Raw genomic sequence first — 20436 nt, 5'->3', positions numbered from 1 at the left:
CCGCCAGACGGAACCTGTGGACAACATGGCCTCCACCGGTTGCGATGATGTTTTTGGCAAGATAAATCGCAATGAAATCCCCTCCGATAAACTGTATGACGATGACAAGGTAAAGCATACAATATCTGTTCTACGGATACTCTAGGTCTACAAATTACTTGGGCACGACGCAGCGACGTAGTTTACCAGCAGATCGCATTCGAAAGTCGGCCAGCGGGGCAATGACAAATGCTCAATAGAATACGTGTCCGGGCTGTGTATTGAGCATCTGTTATTGCCGGCTCGGTGGCCGACTTCCTGGATGGGCTGCTAATGTGTGTATGCTACTAGTACACCATGCATAGTATGTGCATTGAACAATAACGTGCATTGAACTATAACGTACATATACATTGGGCTGCTAATGTGTGTATGCTACTAGTACACTATGCATAGTATGTGCATTGAACAATAACGTGCATTGAACTATAACGTGCATATACATTGGGCTGCTAATGTGTGTATGCTACTAGTACACCATGCATAGTATGTGCATTGAACAATAACGTGCATTGAACTATAACGTGCATATACATCGGACAATATGGAATAGTAACATTATCGGACAATAGGGTCACAATAGGCACCACGTCTGCCACACTCACAGTCAGTTGCATACAATGTATAGCCTGCTGGTTAATGGGCCTACACACTGTCAAGTTCATACACGATATTGTATACATGATATATCGGCTGCATAACTATGTTCACCGCGTTCATCTTCCCACATCCTATGTGTGTTGATATTCCCGAGTTCTATGTTCACGGAGTTCTATTCCCCCAGACCCTAATGTTCTCCCAGGGAGTGTGGATATCCACCGGTCATTTTATTTCGCCAGTCACCAGTCACCAGTCACTGTTCAGTCCGCAAACATCGTTTTCAACATAGTTTCTAAAATATTTGTTATGCATTTACCATTCAGAGGCAAAAATCTAATGGGAAGAAACCCTGAATCTGAAAGTAGGCCTATACTTAACCACTACCAAATCTCTTATATTCCTGTTATTGCATGTTAAACTTCACCCAGAGCCCCAAACGATGCGGACAAAACGTTCACGAATGTACTTTAGCTTGCAGCTTTTTTTTCGTTTTAGTGTTTTGTGATCCGTGATATCAATCCTTGCGCTCCGACCCATTATCTGGTGATTCCGAAGAAGTGTGTGGAGTCCTTGGCAAAATGCAGTGATGAAGATACTATGGTAAGGTTCTCAAGATCTCTGCCTCTTGTCCTCTTGTCCTCTTTTCTGATGAGGATACATTAGTAATGCTCTCATTAGACCTCTCTTCCTCCTCAGTGTCCTCTTGTGTGGTGTGGATACATGAGTAAGGCTCTCATTAGACCTCTCTTCCTCCTGTCTTCTTGTGTGGTGTGGATACACTAGTAAGGCTCTCATTAGAACTCTCTTCCTTCTGTCCTCTTGTGTGGTGTGGATACACTAGTAAGGCTTTCATTAGACCTCTCTTCCTCATGTCCTCTTGTGTGGTGTAGATAAATTAGTAAGGCTCTCATTAGACCTCTCTTCCTCCTGTCCTCTTGTGTGGTGTAGATACACGAGTAAGGCTTTCATTAGACCTCTCTTCCTCCTGTCTTCTTGTGTGGTGTAGATACATGAGTAAGGCTCTCATTAGACCTCTCTTCCTCCTGTCCTCTTGTGTGGTGTGGATACACTAGTAAGGCTCTCATTAAACCTCTCTTCCTCCTGTCCTCTTGTGTGGTGTGGATACATTAGTAAGGCTCTCATTAAACCTCTCTTCCTCCTGTCCTCTTGTGTGGTGTGGATACACTAGTAAGGCTCTCATTAGACCTCTCTTCCTCCTGTCCTCGTGGGTGGTGTGGATACATCAGTAAGGATCTCACGAGATATCTCTTCCAACTGTCCTCTTGGTGAGGACACGTTGGTGAGACTCTCAATTGACCTCTCCTGCTCCTGTACGTACTCTAGTATGATAAAGATAAATTCGGTCTCGACAGACATTCCCTTTTCCAATCAGCTAACAGTCCCAAAATATCATTTCCTACTCTGCAACTATGTAGAGTCATATCATAAGGCAGCAAAACCGTGGGAACTTAGCCGTAAAATGGGGGAAAGGTCCTACTTGACGATCGTATGGATCTTGCTGGTTGTGTCCTCTTGGGTGATAAGGATACGCTCTGGCAATGATGCTCTCAATTGAGCTTTACTGCCCCTGTCCGTGTTGGTGTTGAGGAAACTTTGGTATAAATACACGTCTACATCTCCTGCTTTTCTGGTTAACATGAGTGGGAGAGCTGACACTGTATTGATAATCATATGAGGCCTTCAGAATATCGGTGTAGAAGTAGACATTTTCCTCCCTGGAAAAAATGTCCGGTCCTTTTCTGACAGATGGTATATGTTTCTATAGAGGCTATTGCCATCAATTGCTCAGAGATGGAAGCAATGAATCCTTTTATCCCCGGGCATCTAGTACTTTTCAAACATTTCTACATCGCCAGTATCTTAAAAGGACAGATAGTCTTCGTTATCATTTTTAACTCGTAGATGGTTAAAGGTATGTACTATAGAAATGTCATGGCCTTATTTTCTACTTTTCAGCTCCTTGGCCATCTTCTGCGTGTTGCCGACAAGGTTGCCGTAAAGGAGGGTTTGAATAACGGTTATCGTACAGTTGTCAATACTGGAAATGATGGTGGGCAGGAGGTGATGCATCTCCATATACATGTTCTGGGCAAGAGGAAGATGTCGTGGCCGCCAGGATAATAAGGACTTGCAATGGGTCATTTCAAGTGATGGATGCGTATTCTCAGTCTCGCCATCAGTGTCTTATGAACTTTTGAACATTCAATAGCATTTCGCTTAAGGGATGACCTTTCTCCGCTTTGCAAAATCTCCCCCAAATCATATTATTTTGAGCCCTGCCTCCTACTAATGCTGTTCCTTCAATAACATACCTAAAGTGAGCCATAATAACCTGCAGTTATGTTATGTTATGTTATGTTATGTTATGTTATGTTATGTTATGTTAGGGATAGTTTGTCATATGTTTAGTAGGTGGCTCCCCTGGTAATTTAGGGGCATTTTTTTCTTGCATGTGGATGGTTCAATTCATCCCAGCTGGCCAACATATTCATTCTTTAAAATGATAGTTCTTTCAACACAATTCACCTCATCGATCATGATCTACTAATGTGTGTACCTTTTTCAAGGACAGAATGATATTTCATACTAACAGTGACAATCAATAATTTGTTTAAATTATTTTTTGCCTCGCTCTGGCTTGCTAGAGGTTGATAGCTTCATGCGTAATACGTTTTTGATTGAAGTTATGGAGTAGTTTGAATTGTCCTAAGATAGAATGTCCTAGGTAAAACAAAATTATATTATGAACTTTAATCTCTGAGCTATTGACAGTCACGGCCGTAATAGAACTAATGTATAAACACCAATCCCTGAGAACACAATTGAACCGGACACTTTTTCCAGGGGGACATTTTATACTTCTACACTGACAGTCCAGAGAAACGAAATCGGAAGACGGATAGACAGTAACCAATAATCATTGAATAATAGGCACTTCGATTTCGGTGGGCGACCTACCCGGAAAACACGTGCTCCCTCCGCAAAACACGCCATCGTTGCAGGTGTTTTGACGATAAGGATGAAGTAAGTGTGAGCTAAGACGACTCACCAAAGGTTAATGTCGACAACGATCTTGCTGCCTGTAGTCGCCGCCGAATGGCACCAGTCATCAGTAACGCTGTTGTAGCAACGGAAGTATCATCAGTCTCATCTCCAGGTTTGCTGGCTCGGATGTCTTCTACGTCATACACATTTAGTGGCGGGCACGTACTGGCTGAGGCAGCACTATCATCGTCAGATCGGAACGCTCTGGATTGTACGCCCAGAGGGCAGGATTATAGTAAATGTCGAAATCGGTATATGGGTGGCCTTTGAGCCAATATAACTCTATGCTTCACACACATGTAACAGTAGATTGATGCATGGGATGACTAGTTTGACACGATGAAACGGTATAAACAATACGTTATTATTTCATTCGGGAATTATCCATCACTGGGAATAGGAAAAACAAACTGATTTTCTCAAAAAACACCCGATTCCCGACCGAAATAATAACGTGTTAAAACCAATAACCGTTGTCGGTCGAGTGAACGAGTAGCTTTCGGAAAACAATAATTTATGCAACGACGGAGACGTCATAAGAGTGAGAGTCGTAGTACTCATCTATCGACATGGGTTGACGTCCTAAGCGCGAGTCTCGTGGTACTTATCTATCAACAGGGGATCACAAGCGGTCGTCCTAACATCAAGAGCGCCATCTGAACACGACGGTGCGTTAGGATTAGGGTCGGTCTGAGTAAGCGGCAAGAATAAGAGAGTATACATGTTTGGATTACAGTCAGGGCCGGGGGTACTATCAGGGCCAGGGTTTCTTCCCACCATCAGTTTGCCCCTGAATAGTCAATGCATATATACAGTTGTTGTGAACAGTTTGTTGAAAACGGTCTTTGAGGAACAAAACACACCTGGGTGAGCATAGAACACGCGAAACATAGGTATAAGCAACCCTTCAAGCTGGTTCAAGCATATCATCTATTGCAACCTTTTATCTGGGTTGGCATCAGAAAGTCTCGTATAATAATTTACTACTTTCCGATTGCGCATGTCCCAAGAGTAAACCCGTCCGAAAATTCCTCGTCCTGTGGTCTCGTTGGCCTCCGTGCCAAATACCATTCACCCGTATGATCCTCGGAAATCGAGGGTGATTTTGCAGTACAGACCACGCATGCGTACATATGTATATCTATTCTTCAGAAACGTCTATTAAAAATGGCTCTTTTCCTTATATCATCGATACTACGTGAGAGTCTGCAGTTGCTAAAGCATATGGAGCCACAGTCGCTCATGAGGAGCCAGCACACCAGATTGCACGTTTCGACTCAGTCTTTTTTCCATGTAAATCGGCGCGATTAGAGTAAATAAGAAAACAAACTACCTAATTTCTTATCAAGATCGGCAAGTTCAGAGTGATAACGTTTTTTGGGCTATCTTATGTTATTTAAAGGGTGTGGAATGACAACCTTGCTACATTCCGATCTATCACTCAATCGAAGCAGTATTGCTTTCAACTGTTCAAGTATACAATGGCGCCTATCTTGGTTCGATTACTTTTTGGAGCAGCTGTTATTACACTAACAGGTAAGGTTTTTTTTCTGAATAGGTACCGATTAAGGGTTAAATTGATATCGGGCTAAAAACAAAGTACCCGCACAAAAAAACAAAATTGCAAACCGTACGGCTTGATGGTTGGCTAAATATTGAACAGGAACTGCTTTACAGTACCACATCATACGTTTTTCATCGAATGACAGGTACTTTGAGCGGCGACTGGTCAAAAATGTGTTCGCGAGTAAGGCCGAGGCCGAGCACGAGACAAGACCACCAATGAATATTCATAGGTTGGAGGGTTGAGGCCAATCAATTAGACGAGTGCATGTTTTAACTCTCAAGTACATATTTGGAGAGGTATTGAAAAAATATTTGTTGTGGCAAGTCTACAGATATAAATAGATTATTTAATGAAAAAATTAATTTCGAATTTTGCTAATTTGGTAATGGGGAGCGTGTTTTGAGATTTTTCTGCCAGTTGGCTGAAAGGGTGGAAATATCAATGTCTGTCTAATTTGTCAATTATCAAAACATTTCCGTGGTCAACTACCAATTTATTTTTCACCATTTACTTGCCTGACTGTCCGGAATATCATATCACAATTTCAGTTTCACAACCCCTAGCAGTATTTGATGCGTCGCGGTCAAACATTGACAATTTAACTGCTAAAAGGCTTAAAAAATTAATGGTGGTCTTGTCTTCCACTTGGGAAATGTTCATGATGTGCGGTGCATTTGGATCTTCTGAATACCAGTTACCCCCAGTTCACAACTCAAAAGGGAGGCATTCTCTGAAGCTTAGAGTAACCAGACTGAAGACACTTCGGGTGAAAGCGTCCAGAGATCAGAACAGAATAGACGTGCCACACTTCTGCCTGTGGATGAATACATGTCTCTGCCCTATAGATTTGTCATGCTTAGCATACAAATTTGTAGGCCTATGCCCATGTCTGCACATTGGCCTTCAGCACAAGGGGAAACCCTAAACTAAGAGCCAAGAGCCAAGAGCCACGGGTTTTATTAAGTTCGTCTACTGCGCAAACCATGTGCGCATACCATGAACGTAGTTTTGCTTGGATGGAAACAATGACTTTTGAAAGTGATTGGATGGAAACAATCAGAGTTCGCGTTTTCATGGTTTGAAAAAACGTTGCTGGGATGCAAATAATCAACATTAGATGAGTACAATTAGATTGTATACAAATAATTTCGTGCATACTTTCATGATTTGAAACGATCAGTGTGTTAAAGTGATGGTTTGGAAATAATGATTTTGTGCGTGATTGTTTATCATCCAATGTAATGGACAATTTCCTGGTTTGAGAAACCAGGACTTTTTTAATTTTGATTATTTAACAAACCATCATTTCGAGACAGTTTGATTATTTGAAACCACGGATATTCAGAAAATGTATTATTTGAAAACAATAAAGTTACGTTGTTTTATTGGATGAATATAATCAAAAGAGAGCAAATTCATTGTTTGAAACAATATCGATAGGAACAGTAAATGGTTTGAATACAATTGGAATAAGCAAATTTATGGTTTGGAAATAATCTTGACTTCGTTCACTCATTTATTTCGATATAATTTGCTTATTTCAAATAATTTCGTCAAATAATTTAATTCCCACATGGCGCCTCATAGTTTCAGGCACTGGAATGATGGAGTCATCTAGATCAGGGATGGTGGAACTAGCCAGTGCCCCCAAAAATTAACACCCTTAGAGTCCATTTAAGAACTTAATTTTGCCTGGCCCGAATGACAAACACGTGTGACTGCACAGAGTATATGAAGTGCAGGCACAGTGTACACCGTATTGTAGAGACGGCGTAACGATAGTAAGATAAAAATCCAGGCTGCAGACAACCCCTATCCAGGTGGCGGTGTCTTACAACGTCATAAACGGTTACAAAAAAACTTTATTTAAACTTCATTAGCACCTGTGGGCCTCGGGCTCCCAAAGATAATAATTATATTCATTTACCTATATTTTCCCTTTGCTCGTGGCTTTCCTGGCGGCACTTGGCTCTAAAATAGAGTATTGGCTCTTGGCTCTTGGCTCTTGGCTCTTAGTTTAAGGTGTCCGAGTGCAAGGTGGGTTCAAAACTGGTTCTTTTCAAAACCTCATTTTCACAACTCATTGGAAAAGTTTGAAAAGCTGCAAATAAAATCACCATTTACTCAGAAACTATAGGTTTTTTTTTTCTTCAAAATGCTAGTTTGCCCTAACAACGACACATATTCACGGATTGATAAGGTTTTGGGCAGAGAAATATTAGCAGTTTTGCTTATTCCTTGCACCATAAAAATTCTTTTGTTTGTCATAATTAGAAAGATTGTGAACCTGAAAGACTGTTTGATTTATTCAATATTTGTTACTGACCCCAAATATATCCTATAATAAGAGGGGATAATGAGTGTATTCAGCAAAATATCCAAATGTACATCATGAATCGGCGGGCAGAAAATGCGTGCTGATCTCGGTCTGCAGACCGAGGGTTCTCTCAAGAGTCAATAGAATTTAGTTTATAAATTTCTGGGCTATGAGGGACCATCTCAATAGTTACTTTGTGCCCACTATGTTTAAGATTATTCTTACAGATGATAGTCGGAATTACCTGTGGATCATCTCAGATACCCATTTGCAGGTGTAAATAGACTCGCTCTGGATTTTTGACAACTGGGCAACTGAAAATGATACCACAGTATTTGTCTTATGATTTCAAACACTCCATCATAATCTTTCATTAATCCTATCTTTTTGACAGTCAGTCTGTAGAGTTGCTTACTTGTAATCTCGAGACATTGTGTGTCAAGTTGCAATACAATGTTCTCACAGTAGTTTGGAGACAAGTCAGTGTTGTGTATAATGTTGTATAACCATTAGCAACTGTAGCTTGACTATAATTGGAAATTCCAGAGCTGAGTATTGTATAAAAGGCATTATTATATAATCATAAGTGGTGAATTCAAGGGTGACTCGAATCCTAAGATAACGGATTCCAACCCAAACAAGAAACATTTTGCACATCAATCCTACTGGTTTGTTTGAGGTTGATTGAAGGCACAGGAACTTAGTTTTCTAGTGGGTCTTAGTTTTCTAGTCGGGTCTTAGTTTTATAGTCGGGTCTTAGTTTTATAGTCCTATGGGTCTTAGTTTTGTAGTTGGGTCTTAGTTTTGTAGTTGGGTCTTAGTTTTATAGAGTCTTAGGTCTTAGGTTGATAGACACCCCCAGATGATAGGAAAATCGTTGTCACTTGATCCAGGTATTGAAAAGGGACACCATACTGAGCCTACCGAAGATCACCAAAACTCCTAATGTGCATCAAGCACTGGAATGATCTCAAGGTTTATCATTTCCAAGTAATGTTCGCCGTTTACGTTCCGTTCAAAGAACACGGGCCCGATCATGAACACTCTATTGCCACAAAGTCCGAGTCATAATGTCATTTTTTGGCACGAATCATTCCTATCGAAAGTGAATGGTGGATGGTTTTCCTAGATGGGACAGGTCTGTTGAGATACCCGAAAGGCGATGGCTTGCCAAACTTCCCATGTGCGCATATTCAGTGACAATGAAGGAACTCTCCTGTGATCTTAGCTGCCCCTGATCATGCACATATGCATTACAATACATGTCCTACCATCTCGGCATTACTTATGAATGTTATGCAATGAATAAGACCCCGAGCGCCAAATACAAACGTAATCCTCACCCTGCAACAAATGGGATTTTAGCCCATTTTGTTTAAGCAGTGCCTGTCCAGCCATACGGAACGCTATTCAAACATGAATGGTGTCAATTTGAAGCTAAGATCCATACGCATAATATGACCTACATGCATTTGTCATATCTATCCTAGAATTGTAAATATTTGGCAAAATAGCAACTGTTCCATTTTTATTGACACACCCTGTATAGTTAGGCACACAACGTCAACCTGTTGCAATCTCTTGATTTTGGCATAAAATATATATCTATATATTCATCAAAATTGCTGAAAAAGCTCCCCTAGTTTTCGTCAAATCAAACCAGAAGGCAATGGCTGATATGGTCCCTTTAGATAATAACCTAAATTCTATTGACTCTTGAGAAAATTCCCTGTCTGCAGACCGAGATCAGCATGCATTGTATACCCGGCGATCATGAACATTCCCGAGGACTCGGCTTCGGCCGTACTCGGGAATGTATATTTGACCCGTCAGCTTTAAGGTCTCATTAACAGCGCGGCAGACCCCTCAGCACGTCAAACTTCCCCTTAACGCTAGATGCATGGTATATCCCGGATTGATGCTATGACCTAATCTGCTGCATCTACACATACATGTAAACCTAGGTGCATGTACAGATCTTTTTGTAGGCAGAGACCTCGGGATAGACTCTGTGGTTGACTCAATCCTGGGTAATAATTGGTCGAACCCTTGAAGAACACAAGACCAAAAGCCTTTTTGTCAGCTATCTCAACCACAGGAGTGGTGATTTAAGCCCTTTTATGACAATCAGAGAAGGGAAATGCTTGTAGGATACCAATACTCTTAGGATTTCGAACATCCTCAGACAATACCAATACCTGGATGGGTATGGCTGGCGCGAGTGGACAGAATTCAGAATTATGCCACGGCATAAATCGGAATTGTGGTGCACCATAAATCGACCAATCTAAACATCGCATCTCGTGAATTATGCTGCGGCATAAATAGGAATTGTGGACGGAAGTGTCATTTATGCCGCACTATGAATAAAACGATTGCCACTTTCTCATTGGTGTAATTATGCCACACCACAATCCCTATTTATGCCGTGTAATAAATTCTGAATTCTGCCGCGGCATAATTCACGAGATTCAATGTTTTGATTGGTTGATTCATGGTGGACCACAATTTATATTTATGCCGTGGCATAATTCTGAAATTTGTCCACTCGCGCCAGCCATAGATGGGTGCATAAAGTTAACGTTTCATGACTTTGACTTTCTCTCGTTCTTATATTCATGACTTTCATACACTTTGATTGATGCTTGGGGGGGGGGGATATGTTTTAGTACGTGCATTTTTTCTTTTCAGTGTCACACAAGGATGAAAATGGGGTCACGTTGGATTGCAAGTGTGACGGTGATAAAGTAAGCCCCAATGATCCTCCTATGGCTATGAGACCAGGTCAGTAACAACATTAAGGTCGATCTATACCCATGCGAGGCGCAAAACTGCCCAACTCGTGATAGTTCATTGATAACAATTATTCAAAACAAAATGGTACGGTACGTTATGTATTAAGCATCTCAGTGAACTTTCGCCCTAAATAACTGGATCATATTTCTGGATTACCCCGAAAAAAGACTTTTTTGGGAAGGTAAAAAAATCACCTTGATCAATTTTATGTCAACATACTATGTGGCGTCGAAGCATACTCTGTTGGAAAGGACGAAGCCATTCCTAGCGCATGTCCGTATAACCGCCGATTATTAAAAAACATTCTTAGTGTGCATATTCTTAACAAAGTATAGCTTTTACTCCACATAATTCTCTATCTCGGAAATTTCGCGGAATTTTATTTGAAAAACCCAAAATCCGCGGTTATACGGACAAGCTCCAGTTGGTTAACAGCACATTTCCATTTTCAAAATTTAAAAAAATGTTGTATAAAAGTGGAGAAAAACTGCTTGACATTTTGAAACTTTATCATTCACGTCGGTTTGTTTACTATTTACAACACGAGCCCACAAGAGTGCGTTTCGAAATATTCTGCGCAAATCAGCGGACCATTGAAAACCAAGGCCTATAATTGCTGTCACATTTCAGGGTTGCGGTTAGGCATCAATAAAAGTTCCTTGAGCGCTGACTCTGCCTAAATGCGGCGAACAGAGTCTAGGCAATTATGATTCGTTATGTTACACTCCAAAGATGAAATGTGCTTGCCTTGGGGAAAACCCCTTGACTATAGAGCGACCTTAAGGAATACACTTAAAGGTCTCACTAAGAATTAGGTAATCGCTTTCTTCAGATAATTGTGAAGCAATCAGTCATATCTTTACGAATCTTCGCTTTTTTCCATGATGAACACTATGTCTAGTCTTCATTTCTTATAATTTGCGCTAGATAGCGCATAGTATAACCTCAACTACATTGCTAATCGTTACAAGGCTGTTAAAATTAAATGGTCCAGGGACCATGTGCTCACCTCGGGTAATGTTTATGCGTGTCATCTGCAGTATACAATGGGTGATTTCAAGTCGGTATTGGATTAAACACTGAGATTTAGTGTTAGAGTCAGTGTTAATCTGTAGCCATTAGTCCTGGAGTCTGATTAAAACTTATTACTATGTGTTAGCTTTCACTAAAACCTGGTTTTATCGTTTTCGAGTGAAACACTTACACTAATACTCTCTAAAACACTGGATTTGAAATCTGGTTATGAGTTAGTTTAACACCTAGATTTACTATTATCTCACTTCAAAATAAATCTTAGAGTTACACTAACACCCAAGTATTGTGGTTTGAATCCCAGCTTGGTGTTACAGTCTCAGAGGAAGCAGTGCATTTTGTACTACCACTAACACAAATGCTTTTGGCATTAAGACCGGTGTGAAAGCGGATAAAGTCCCCCTGGTAGCAAGGTCCGGAGGACCTTGCTCTCTAGCGAGTGGGGTCCTGGTGATAATAGTCTTCATCGGACATCTATCCCTGGTCCTATATAGGGACATGCGGACTTTAGCCACTAGGGACATTGATCGCTTTTACAGCAGTAACAGCGCATAAAGTCCCACGCATAGAATGTCCGTTCCTTATATAAATAGTCGCGTAATGTGACATGGTCTTTGATTGTAGGAATAGGTAGGCTAAAGATCGGGTCATTTTCCGTCGGCTTTCATAGCGCAGTGGAACAGTGCCTGGTTCATGGTTGAGAGTCTTGTGGATCGAATACGCCGTGGCGAGTTTCTTTTTTGATTACATGTACTGTACTAATATAATACAATGGTAAGTATCGGTGCGATTGACTCTCTTTTTTTCTTTAGTTCATATGACAATTTCGTCATCTTAATAACACAATTTTTGTTGCGTAAGTACTATCAAAAGTGGCTATAAAATGCTCCGCCTAGCCAATGCTCTGCCATTCGAAATGGAGAGGACACGCGCAAAACGGCCGAGAAACATCAGTTCTCCAGTGGATGTTTTTGGTATTTGTCGTTTAGAAAATACCCCGCTAAAGCAAATGCAAACCAGAAGCGAGTTCTTCGGCGTGTTGCCACTAAAAAACTACAAGGTAGGCGTTTTACTTTATAGTGCATTTGATTGAGTTATCCAGGTTCTCCCTTTTAATGAATTAGATTTGGAAAAAATTGGAATCTCAGCCAATAGAGTGGTTAAAATCGGCTTCTGTGTTCAATCGTCCGGACCTTTAACTCTAGGAATAGGAGTCCTTTGGACCTTGATACCTAGGATTTAATGTCCCCGGATGTTGAACGCGGCATTCAATGTCTCTCGTAGCTAGGAATAGAAGTTCATTGGACACTTATCTCTAGTTATGAATGTGTCCGGAATGTGAACACGGTTACTGATGTCCAATGGACTGTCCAACCTAGGGATAGGTGTCTCATGAGACATTAGTTGCTAGGCGTGGTAGTCTATGGGACAGTTATACCTTGGAATGGTGGTCTCTAAGACGTACACTTCACATTATTTCCAATATATCACATTAAAATTGAGGGCCGTCAGAACTATATTATAATTTAAGTTAGTAGTGTTGACTTCATGGAGTAAAACATGCTCAGTTACATGTGTCTGTTCATTGACGAATCGGATACCGTATATTATCTAGTCTTCCTATTTCAGCTTGACAAAGGGATACTCTGGTATCGGGTTGTTTCGAGGATCGGCGAACGAGTTGAAGACAATGGCTCGGTGAGAGGTGATGCTGGGGATGCGGAGACTCGCAACGAACCAAAGGCTGGTTGTTCTACGGCCGAGGAACCAATGATGTAAATCATTATCGAAATAAATCACTCAGTCAAATTGAAAATATGTTATTTTGTTCACTTCTTCTTTCTAAATCACCCACAGAAAAAAAGGGACTTTAACTCCTAAGGAATCAGTGTCCACATTGGACTTTAGTCCATGTTCAGTGAACAATAAGAACTAGAGGTCAATGTCCGACGGACTTTCATACCTAGTACTTGGAGACCCCCGGACTTTCACCTCTAGCTGTTAGTATCCGGGGACAATTTCAACTGGGGACATTTTCCACTGGGACACCGGCGACATTTCAAAGTTGGTGTTAAATTAATGTAACGAAGATGAAATTTGTGCCCTACCAAGAAGTTCTAGCTGGAGTTTTGAATGATGATGGTAATCGACAGCGGAGGAGCGTCACTATGTTCAACGGGCAGCCATGTCAACCGAGAAAATTCTGCTCAAGGCAACATCGGAAAAAGACAACAACCACAACAATCCCAAAATCTCTTAGCAAGACGCTAAGAGACCAGAGAAGCACATGTTTCTTAGTATTAATGTTTTTAACTTGGTGTTAGTTTTACCAGAGATTACCCCTGTTCCTAGTTTAAGACCTACTTTGAAACGGGATTAAAACACCTAGTGTTTAAGACACTAACACCAAGCATGATTTCATTTTTGGTCTAATCAATATTTTTAGTGTAGGATGTGGTGTTAAAACCCACATCTTAAAACTGACTTTGAAATCACCCAATCTACAACCAACAAATAAACACATTTAACAAGTACATGCATAACAGCCGAATCTGCAGGTTAGTGCAATGGTTTAATATAACAGCAGCTGAACAAAGCTTGAAGCAGCAAAACATGCAGGGCACGCCTATCAAAGGAACAAACATTGCGTTTCCATGCAAAAAGTATATTCAATTCTTTGGTTTACGGGCCCACCGACATTTATTTAGCAGCCCGACAATTCTAAGGTGGGCCATTATGAACAGGATTTTGTGGTCGTACCTGGTTGTACGCGAATATGGGTGTTGAAAAACGAATGAACTATTGTTGGTCACATGCGACAGCTTGATAGAGAATGATTCCCCGATATAAAATCGAGTTGTTAAGACCATAATTGTAATATGGCTGTATGCAAGAAGGAAGCGTATGGATACTATCCCATGTATCCTCCTGTCACGTTATTCAGCCTGGAAGTAAGTGCATTTACCCTCTGTTAGTTTTAAATGAAGCAACTGATACAATGAAATCTCAGAGACAAAACTTTGGTGACAGACATTTTGATACTTGCTTGCAATCCTGGCTGACATTAGGGATAGAGGGCATCGACGGCCATGGATCCTTTTTAGAGTAGATACGCAAAACATTAGATTATTATCAATATAGAAACAAACTTAGAACAAATTGTACCTTTTGGGCTTATAGACGACAACGTGATTAAAAATAGCGATTGATCAACTAAGTTATCCTTCATGAAAAATAAAATAAGTTGGACCTTTGACAGTTGGGTATAAGTTATAGAAATGACACGGCAAATAATTTTGATCCGATCTGATTCTCGATTTGGCCACTAGGAGGCCAAAACGAAAAAAGGTAAAAAGTAAATATCTCGCTTATTAGTGACCTGTTTTTGATGATTTTTTATGGTAGGTACTCCAAGCAAGGATACATGTCATACTCGAATTTGACTTGACTTGTATACTTTACATGTAGCATGTTTCTTAACCACGATGAATTCCTAACCACCAAATATCTATGCGGTTAGCACAGTGGCTCCTGGCCGTTTCATTTAGTTTTGTCCCCTTGTGGCCAAGTCGAGAATCAGATCGACCGAAATTTGGTGACCGAGGTTATATGATGCACATAAACCCGTAAAATATTTGATATATCCTTGCTAGAAAAACCTACAATAAGAATTTCATCAAAAACAAGTCACTTATAAGAGAGATATCACACTTTTTATATTTCCACTTGTGGCCTGACCGTGGGGGTCGTGTGTACAAAGTTGAAAGTTCATAGCTTTAGTGGTTGATAAACGTGCCGCTGTAAGGATACAGATGACGACGGACGCTGCTGTATTGTAAAGACTCCCCTCCGGTGAACCAAAAAGCAGTGAGTGTCTTTCGTCTAGTGGTGCAACGTTCAGTGGACTGAGACTTACGTGAGTTGCTCCATCAAGATTTGTATGGTTAATCGACGAAAACTCGCCTGAAAACTATTGTCTCATTATATATCATATGTTCATTCCACATTCCGATTATACTTTCTTCCCAACAGTTTTAAGATGCTGTACTTCTCGGAGCGGTGCACGTTCTTGCTGTAATGCTGACGAAACTGCATGTTTTTTAGCATCGTTCTGCTGTTCGTAAGTATATCTGCATCATCATCACAATTCGCTTCTTAGCCATATCTGCCATAACGAGTTGATAAAAAACGCGCCAAGCTTCAAGGGTTAATAACTTCAAAGATATTCAGTTTATGGCCATGATATTTCGTGAATTATACTGATGGGTTTTTTGCAGTTGGCTTGATATTTTCAAATTTATGGCAAAATTAAAATGAAGATTCAAAATATGCAATGTCCAAATATCACAACAATGCAAAATTAGTGAAATTCAAAATTAATTAACCATTCAAACATTCTTATCAAACTCTAAGGAAACCTCGCGCTCAGAGGCAGCGGTTCTTCAGTTTCAAATAATATTACATTTTTATCTCAAGCTCTCAATATACCCAGGGACACACTTCATCTCAATCCTTGTGCCATTCATAATGTAATCGTCTCAAAATGTAAATAGTTTATATTTAGCTTTCCGGGTGTTAATAGGGCCTACTAAAGGGTTCGCCCTCTTTTCGTGTACTCTCATTATTATATAATATGTTAGTATATTATGAGGCGGTGACTGTTTTGTAGAGAGTGCCATGCTGACCGGTCTGAGGAACGGATATATATAAGATGTCGTTCGGAATAAAATGTTTACACCATATGCTGTAGTGTACGTCCCGTGAATTTGAAAACTCGCACCAGGAACTCGGAGTGGCCATCGGTGAAAAGTGGGCTACAATAATATATACATGCCTGACGAAGACCTTCGTCGGCGGGCGCGTGCCATACGTGAGTTCGCCGAGTACAGGGATGCTAACCCAGCAGAAAGAGAACAAGTCAATAATATACTTCACTTCTTGTGTTTATTATAATATCATTATTTCTCACCTGATTTCTCCTGTGTGCGGTATAGGTTTTTATGTTGTGTGTTTGTTTTTTGTTAGCACCATTCTTTGCTTATGTTCACACCAATTATAATTGTCCTGTGTATTTATCTGTGACATGTCACGAATAAAGTATCTATCTATCTAATTTTTTCATCAGATAATTTCTTTATATCTGTAGACTTGCCACAGCAAATATTTTTTCAATAGCTCTCCAAATATGTGGAAATATGTACTTGATAGTTAGAAACATACTCTAATTGATAGATCTGGACCCTCCAACCTATAAATATTTCATGATAGTCATGTCTCAGAATTGGGTTTGCTTGAAGGGGCAACATATGGTGTTAAAAAAAGCTAACTTCAACTTGCCGGGGCATGGTTTGATAATGCCTATACAGGGGGTCCATAAAAAAATATACCCAACTTTAAATGCGGATTACTAGAACCCTGAGCAATATTTCTGAAATAAAAAGGTTGCAGTAGAAAGCCTTGTATTCTATTCAATGGTTGCTAGATCATTATGGAACGACCATTATGAAAGGTGATAAAATCAGTACTGTGCCAAATTATTATCTTGTGTGGCAATGGATGTGTAAATGGCTTTTAGTTTTCTTTTGCTGTTACCTAATGTTAGGGGAGTAATTTCATCATTCATTGTGTCAATCCCCCACTTGAGTCGAATGCTAACTTTGCACAGTGTTGATTTTACCGCGTTTCATAATGGTCATGATTGTTCAGTCATTCATTGCAGTTACATAGTGATCCAGGTACCATTGGATAGAGGACAGACTAGGCTTTTTACTGCTACCTTCGCATTTCAGAAATATTGCTCAGAATTCTGATAATCTGCATTTAAATCCGGCATACTTTTTTGGACACCCTGTATTGTCCCTTTAAATGCGTTTCCAAATTGTTTGCAAAAAGATATAACGCATTCGTGTCTTAACATCATGGATGACCCCAGATTCCCCTCTTTTTCTAGGAGTGTAAGATCCGACGCTTTATTTTTTTAGAAATAAATCATTGGCGGAAACCCTACTTGGGAAACAGATTGCATATAATGGTATTACCCTTGAAGACAACTTGGCTCTACTAGCCATTGCAGCAAATACATGGCACTAGCCCAGTTCTTGTTCTGTACATTTTATTAAGTCTTCGTTTGTATTCCCTTTTTTAATTTTGTAGTTTGTATTTGGAAAACAGGATCTTCTTTGTAAAGGAGGAAATATGTATATATGCGTACACATATACATATACATACATACATACATATATATACGCAGTAGTGTTTTCCGTCATTACACATTTTAGACACATTCTCATCATACTATATTCTTTTCAGAGCATGCATTGCCCGTATCTCTGCATGGACCGTTGTTGGACTATTGAACGTGTACTTTTGGGTAACCAGGATGCTGGTGTTAGACAAACAGGTAAGCAGTTTCTTAGCCCCAACTTGCACTGGTGACCACTGGGGAGAAAACGCCGCACAAATATGGAAATGTAAAATTATTTCGAGGAGAACAAATTTGACAAATTCACTCTGCCACCTTCGCGGCCTGCGGGTATGTTAATTGCTTTTTCAATATGGCAACGTTGATTGATTTAAGGGGGACTACATCCACCTCGCTATTAGTTTGACATTTTATGACAAAAGTAAAATTTCCAAATATGTAGTGTCCTGATATCAACTGTACATTGTACTACTCTCGTTATATAAAACTAAATGTTATCCCAGAGCGCTGCATTATTAAAGACCCTTAGTCAATCTTGATGGAAATTCAGGCATTTCTTAATCCACATTTCTCCCATAGTGTGTTAAAATTTCATTTTTATACGATCATGAGTTTTTGAGGAAAAAAAGGAAAAAAAGGAAAGTCTAGTTAGAATGTCAAAATCATTGCTTGTGAAAGTCCCACTTGACAAATAACAAAAAGTAATCAATTGGACCATCTCCCTGCTGCCATACTCACCCTGGCTAATCAGATATGCATCTGACAGACAACTGCCATACCGATCGACGATCTGCCCGAGCTAACGTATATGTACACACAATGGAAAATTTTCTATTAAGTCTCAGACAATCGCCTTGTACTGGAAGAAACCATTGTGTCTTGTAATTTGAATACTTGTATTCGGATACGGAAGATTTAGAATGCATTCATCCCTTATTCAGCCTATTTGATGGGATAATTTGCTAAATAAGAGTCATTCAAATGGTCGTTGAGTGTTCCGATTCAAAAGTAAACAAAGCAGTCTTATCGATCTTTGAATGCGAACATGCTTTTCGCTTAAATCTACCATATTACTGAATCAAATGTTGTGTGTAAGATGTCAATCTGTTGGTTAATATTCGGAGATTCGAATAGAAATGAGGCTTTTTTGTGCTCAGGCGATTTCTTGAGGTAGAAAGGGATTTTCTGGGGCTCTTTTGAAAAATCATCACTGGGTGCATATGAAATCTGGCATTGGCAGCTCGTCAGAATGAGAATTGCCCGTCAGAATACAGATCTGATTAGCCAGGGTGATACTCCCATAAGCCCCTTTTTTCCATGCACGAACTGATTAAAATATTGTTTTAGACCATAGCGTTTTCCGTGCAGAAAAAATATTGATCCAAAGATAACCATACAGCGTACAGGTGCGCAATGACACTTGATTGACGAGTGTCATCTGGGACACATTTAAAGCGTTGTGGACCGATTTAGAAATCGCGATTTTTCTACAATTTGCTGTCGCATAGTGATAAACCACGCTTTCGGCATCAAATTTCATAATACATATGTGGACCAAATTTAACTACCGTGCAAGAAAAGAATCGGTAGTTATTAAAAAGCTGAAGTTCGGCGTGGTTTTTTTTCATCCACCCGATACACCATGAACATGGAGAACGGTGCATGTGAAGTAATTCTAACTAGCCAACATGATCCCGAACTAGCTTTTTGGTTAGGGAGGGGGGGGCTGTGGTGGTAGTAAAACAACTATTTTGTCCTAGCTCTTCTGCATATCTGCCAGAATCTTCATAAAAACACATTTTGGGTGACCCTTGGGGGCATTCGCGCTCACCTCGAATTCCAGCTATGGGCCAGCTTGCAGTTCAGGAATAATGGTCAAACTAACATATTTTGCCCTTGCACTATTTTTAATCATCGTAAGTTACATAATATCATTGTTTTTTCAGGATTAAAGAGGTGTTGCATGGAGACTACTAGTAATCGGGATTCTATACAATATCGCTTGCCAGGAAGGACAAGAGGAATTCTTAATAATTCAATGCTGGTTATTTGGGACAATATGTCAGCAAATGTAATTGCCTCGATGTGACATTCGAATCATTTACTTCCATTTCATCATCTTTTTCATTTCGTTAGTATTTAAATGAACAAAGACAATGAGAAAGGCCAGGTTATGTTTTCAATATAGTGATATTTAAATATTTGATTTTTCAATAGCGGCATGTAGATATAAGCACCTAATATAAATTGACAAACCTCCTTTTCTTCTCGATGTCATCGATGTAATATTTAATACCCCTGTTTGTGCTGAAATTAAATAAATAACTAGCAGATGAAAATAAAATATTGCAAATTGACATGATGGAGTAAACCAATAAAAATTTGGTGTTTTCATTGAATTGTTTATCTTAGCATGAATTGGTGATCGGGTAAAGCCCTGTGTACACTGACAACATTTTAGAAACATGTTGACAACACTTTTTGGATGCAACACGATGTTGCAAAATGTGGCCTAGTGTGTATATAATAAAATGCGTTTTACAACATTTTCACGGTGTTTTGCCACCTTGTAAGTGGGTATGAGATATCCAATCATCCCCTTTTTGACAACAGATGCCTGTATATGAACAACAGGTGATTACAAACACAATGGTGTGTCACATCAGGGGTTCATATAAATAGGCATGGTAACAGTAGTAATTTAAATATTGGAGGCAAATCCACAACGGCGACCTGATTCCACCAACCTTCGAATAATGCAGAAATGCAGATTCGGGCACAGTGCCTTCAAGTTGCGCTGGTGACATACCCCAAAG

At 39.9% G+C, this 20436-nt stretch overlaps 1 protein-coding gene across 2 annotated transcripts; it reads left to right on the top strand.

Annotated features, from left to right (window-relative positions):
* Positions 1-9: 9 nt before the first annotated feature.
* Positions 10-20014, top strand: LOC135499778 (uncharacterized). Of its 2 annotated transcripts, XR_010449340.1 has the most exons (7): positions 10-109; positions 1135-1239; positions 2617-5241; positions 10281-10373; positions 15450-15537; positions 17728-17818; positions 19567-20014. XR_010449340.1 is itself a non-coding variant. In XM_064790729.1 (5 exons), exons 1-5 carry the CDS (start codon positions 5187-5189, stop codon positions 19570-19572), a joined length of 333 nt encoding a protein of 110 aa, XP_064646799.1. In that variant the 5' UTR covers positions 5095-5186; the 3' UTR covers positions 19573-20014. The 2 variants fall into 2 exon arrangements, 1 of the variants encoding a protein (XP_064646799.1); XM_064790729.1 differs by lacking the exons at positions 10-109; positions 1135-1239 and having other exon boundaries at positions 5095-5241.
* Positions 20015-20436: the final 422 nt, after the last annotated feature.

This window comes from Lineus longissimus, chromosome 15 (genome assembly GCF_910592395.1).
Source record: "Lineus longissimus chromosome 15, tnLinLong1.2, whole genome shotgun sequence".
Classification (NCBI taxonomy): domain Eukaryota; kingdom Metazoa; phylum Nemertea; class Pilidiophora; order Heteronemertea; family Lineidae; genus Lineus; species Lineus longissimus.
The sequence above is the reverse complement of the archived record's forward strand: the minus strand, read 5'-3'. Positions and strand labels throughout refer to the sequence as shown.

Excerpts from the sequence above, each read along its gene's own strand:
- LOC135499778 (XM_064790729.1), top strand. The coding sequence starts at position 5,187 with ATGGCGCCTATCTTGGTTCGATTACTTTTTGGAGCAGCTGTTATTACA. Across the intron at positions 5,242-10,280 it reads AGCTGTTATTACACTAACAG|TGTCACACAAGGATGAAAAT; the intron begins GTAAGGTTTTTT and ends TTTTCTTTTCAG. Across the intron at positions 10,374-15,449 it reads TCCTATGGCTATGAGACCAG|TTTTAAGATGCTGTACTTCT; the intron begins GTCAGTAACAAC and ends TCTTCCCAACAG.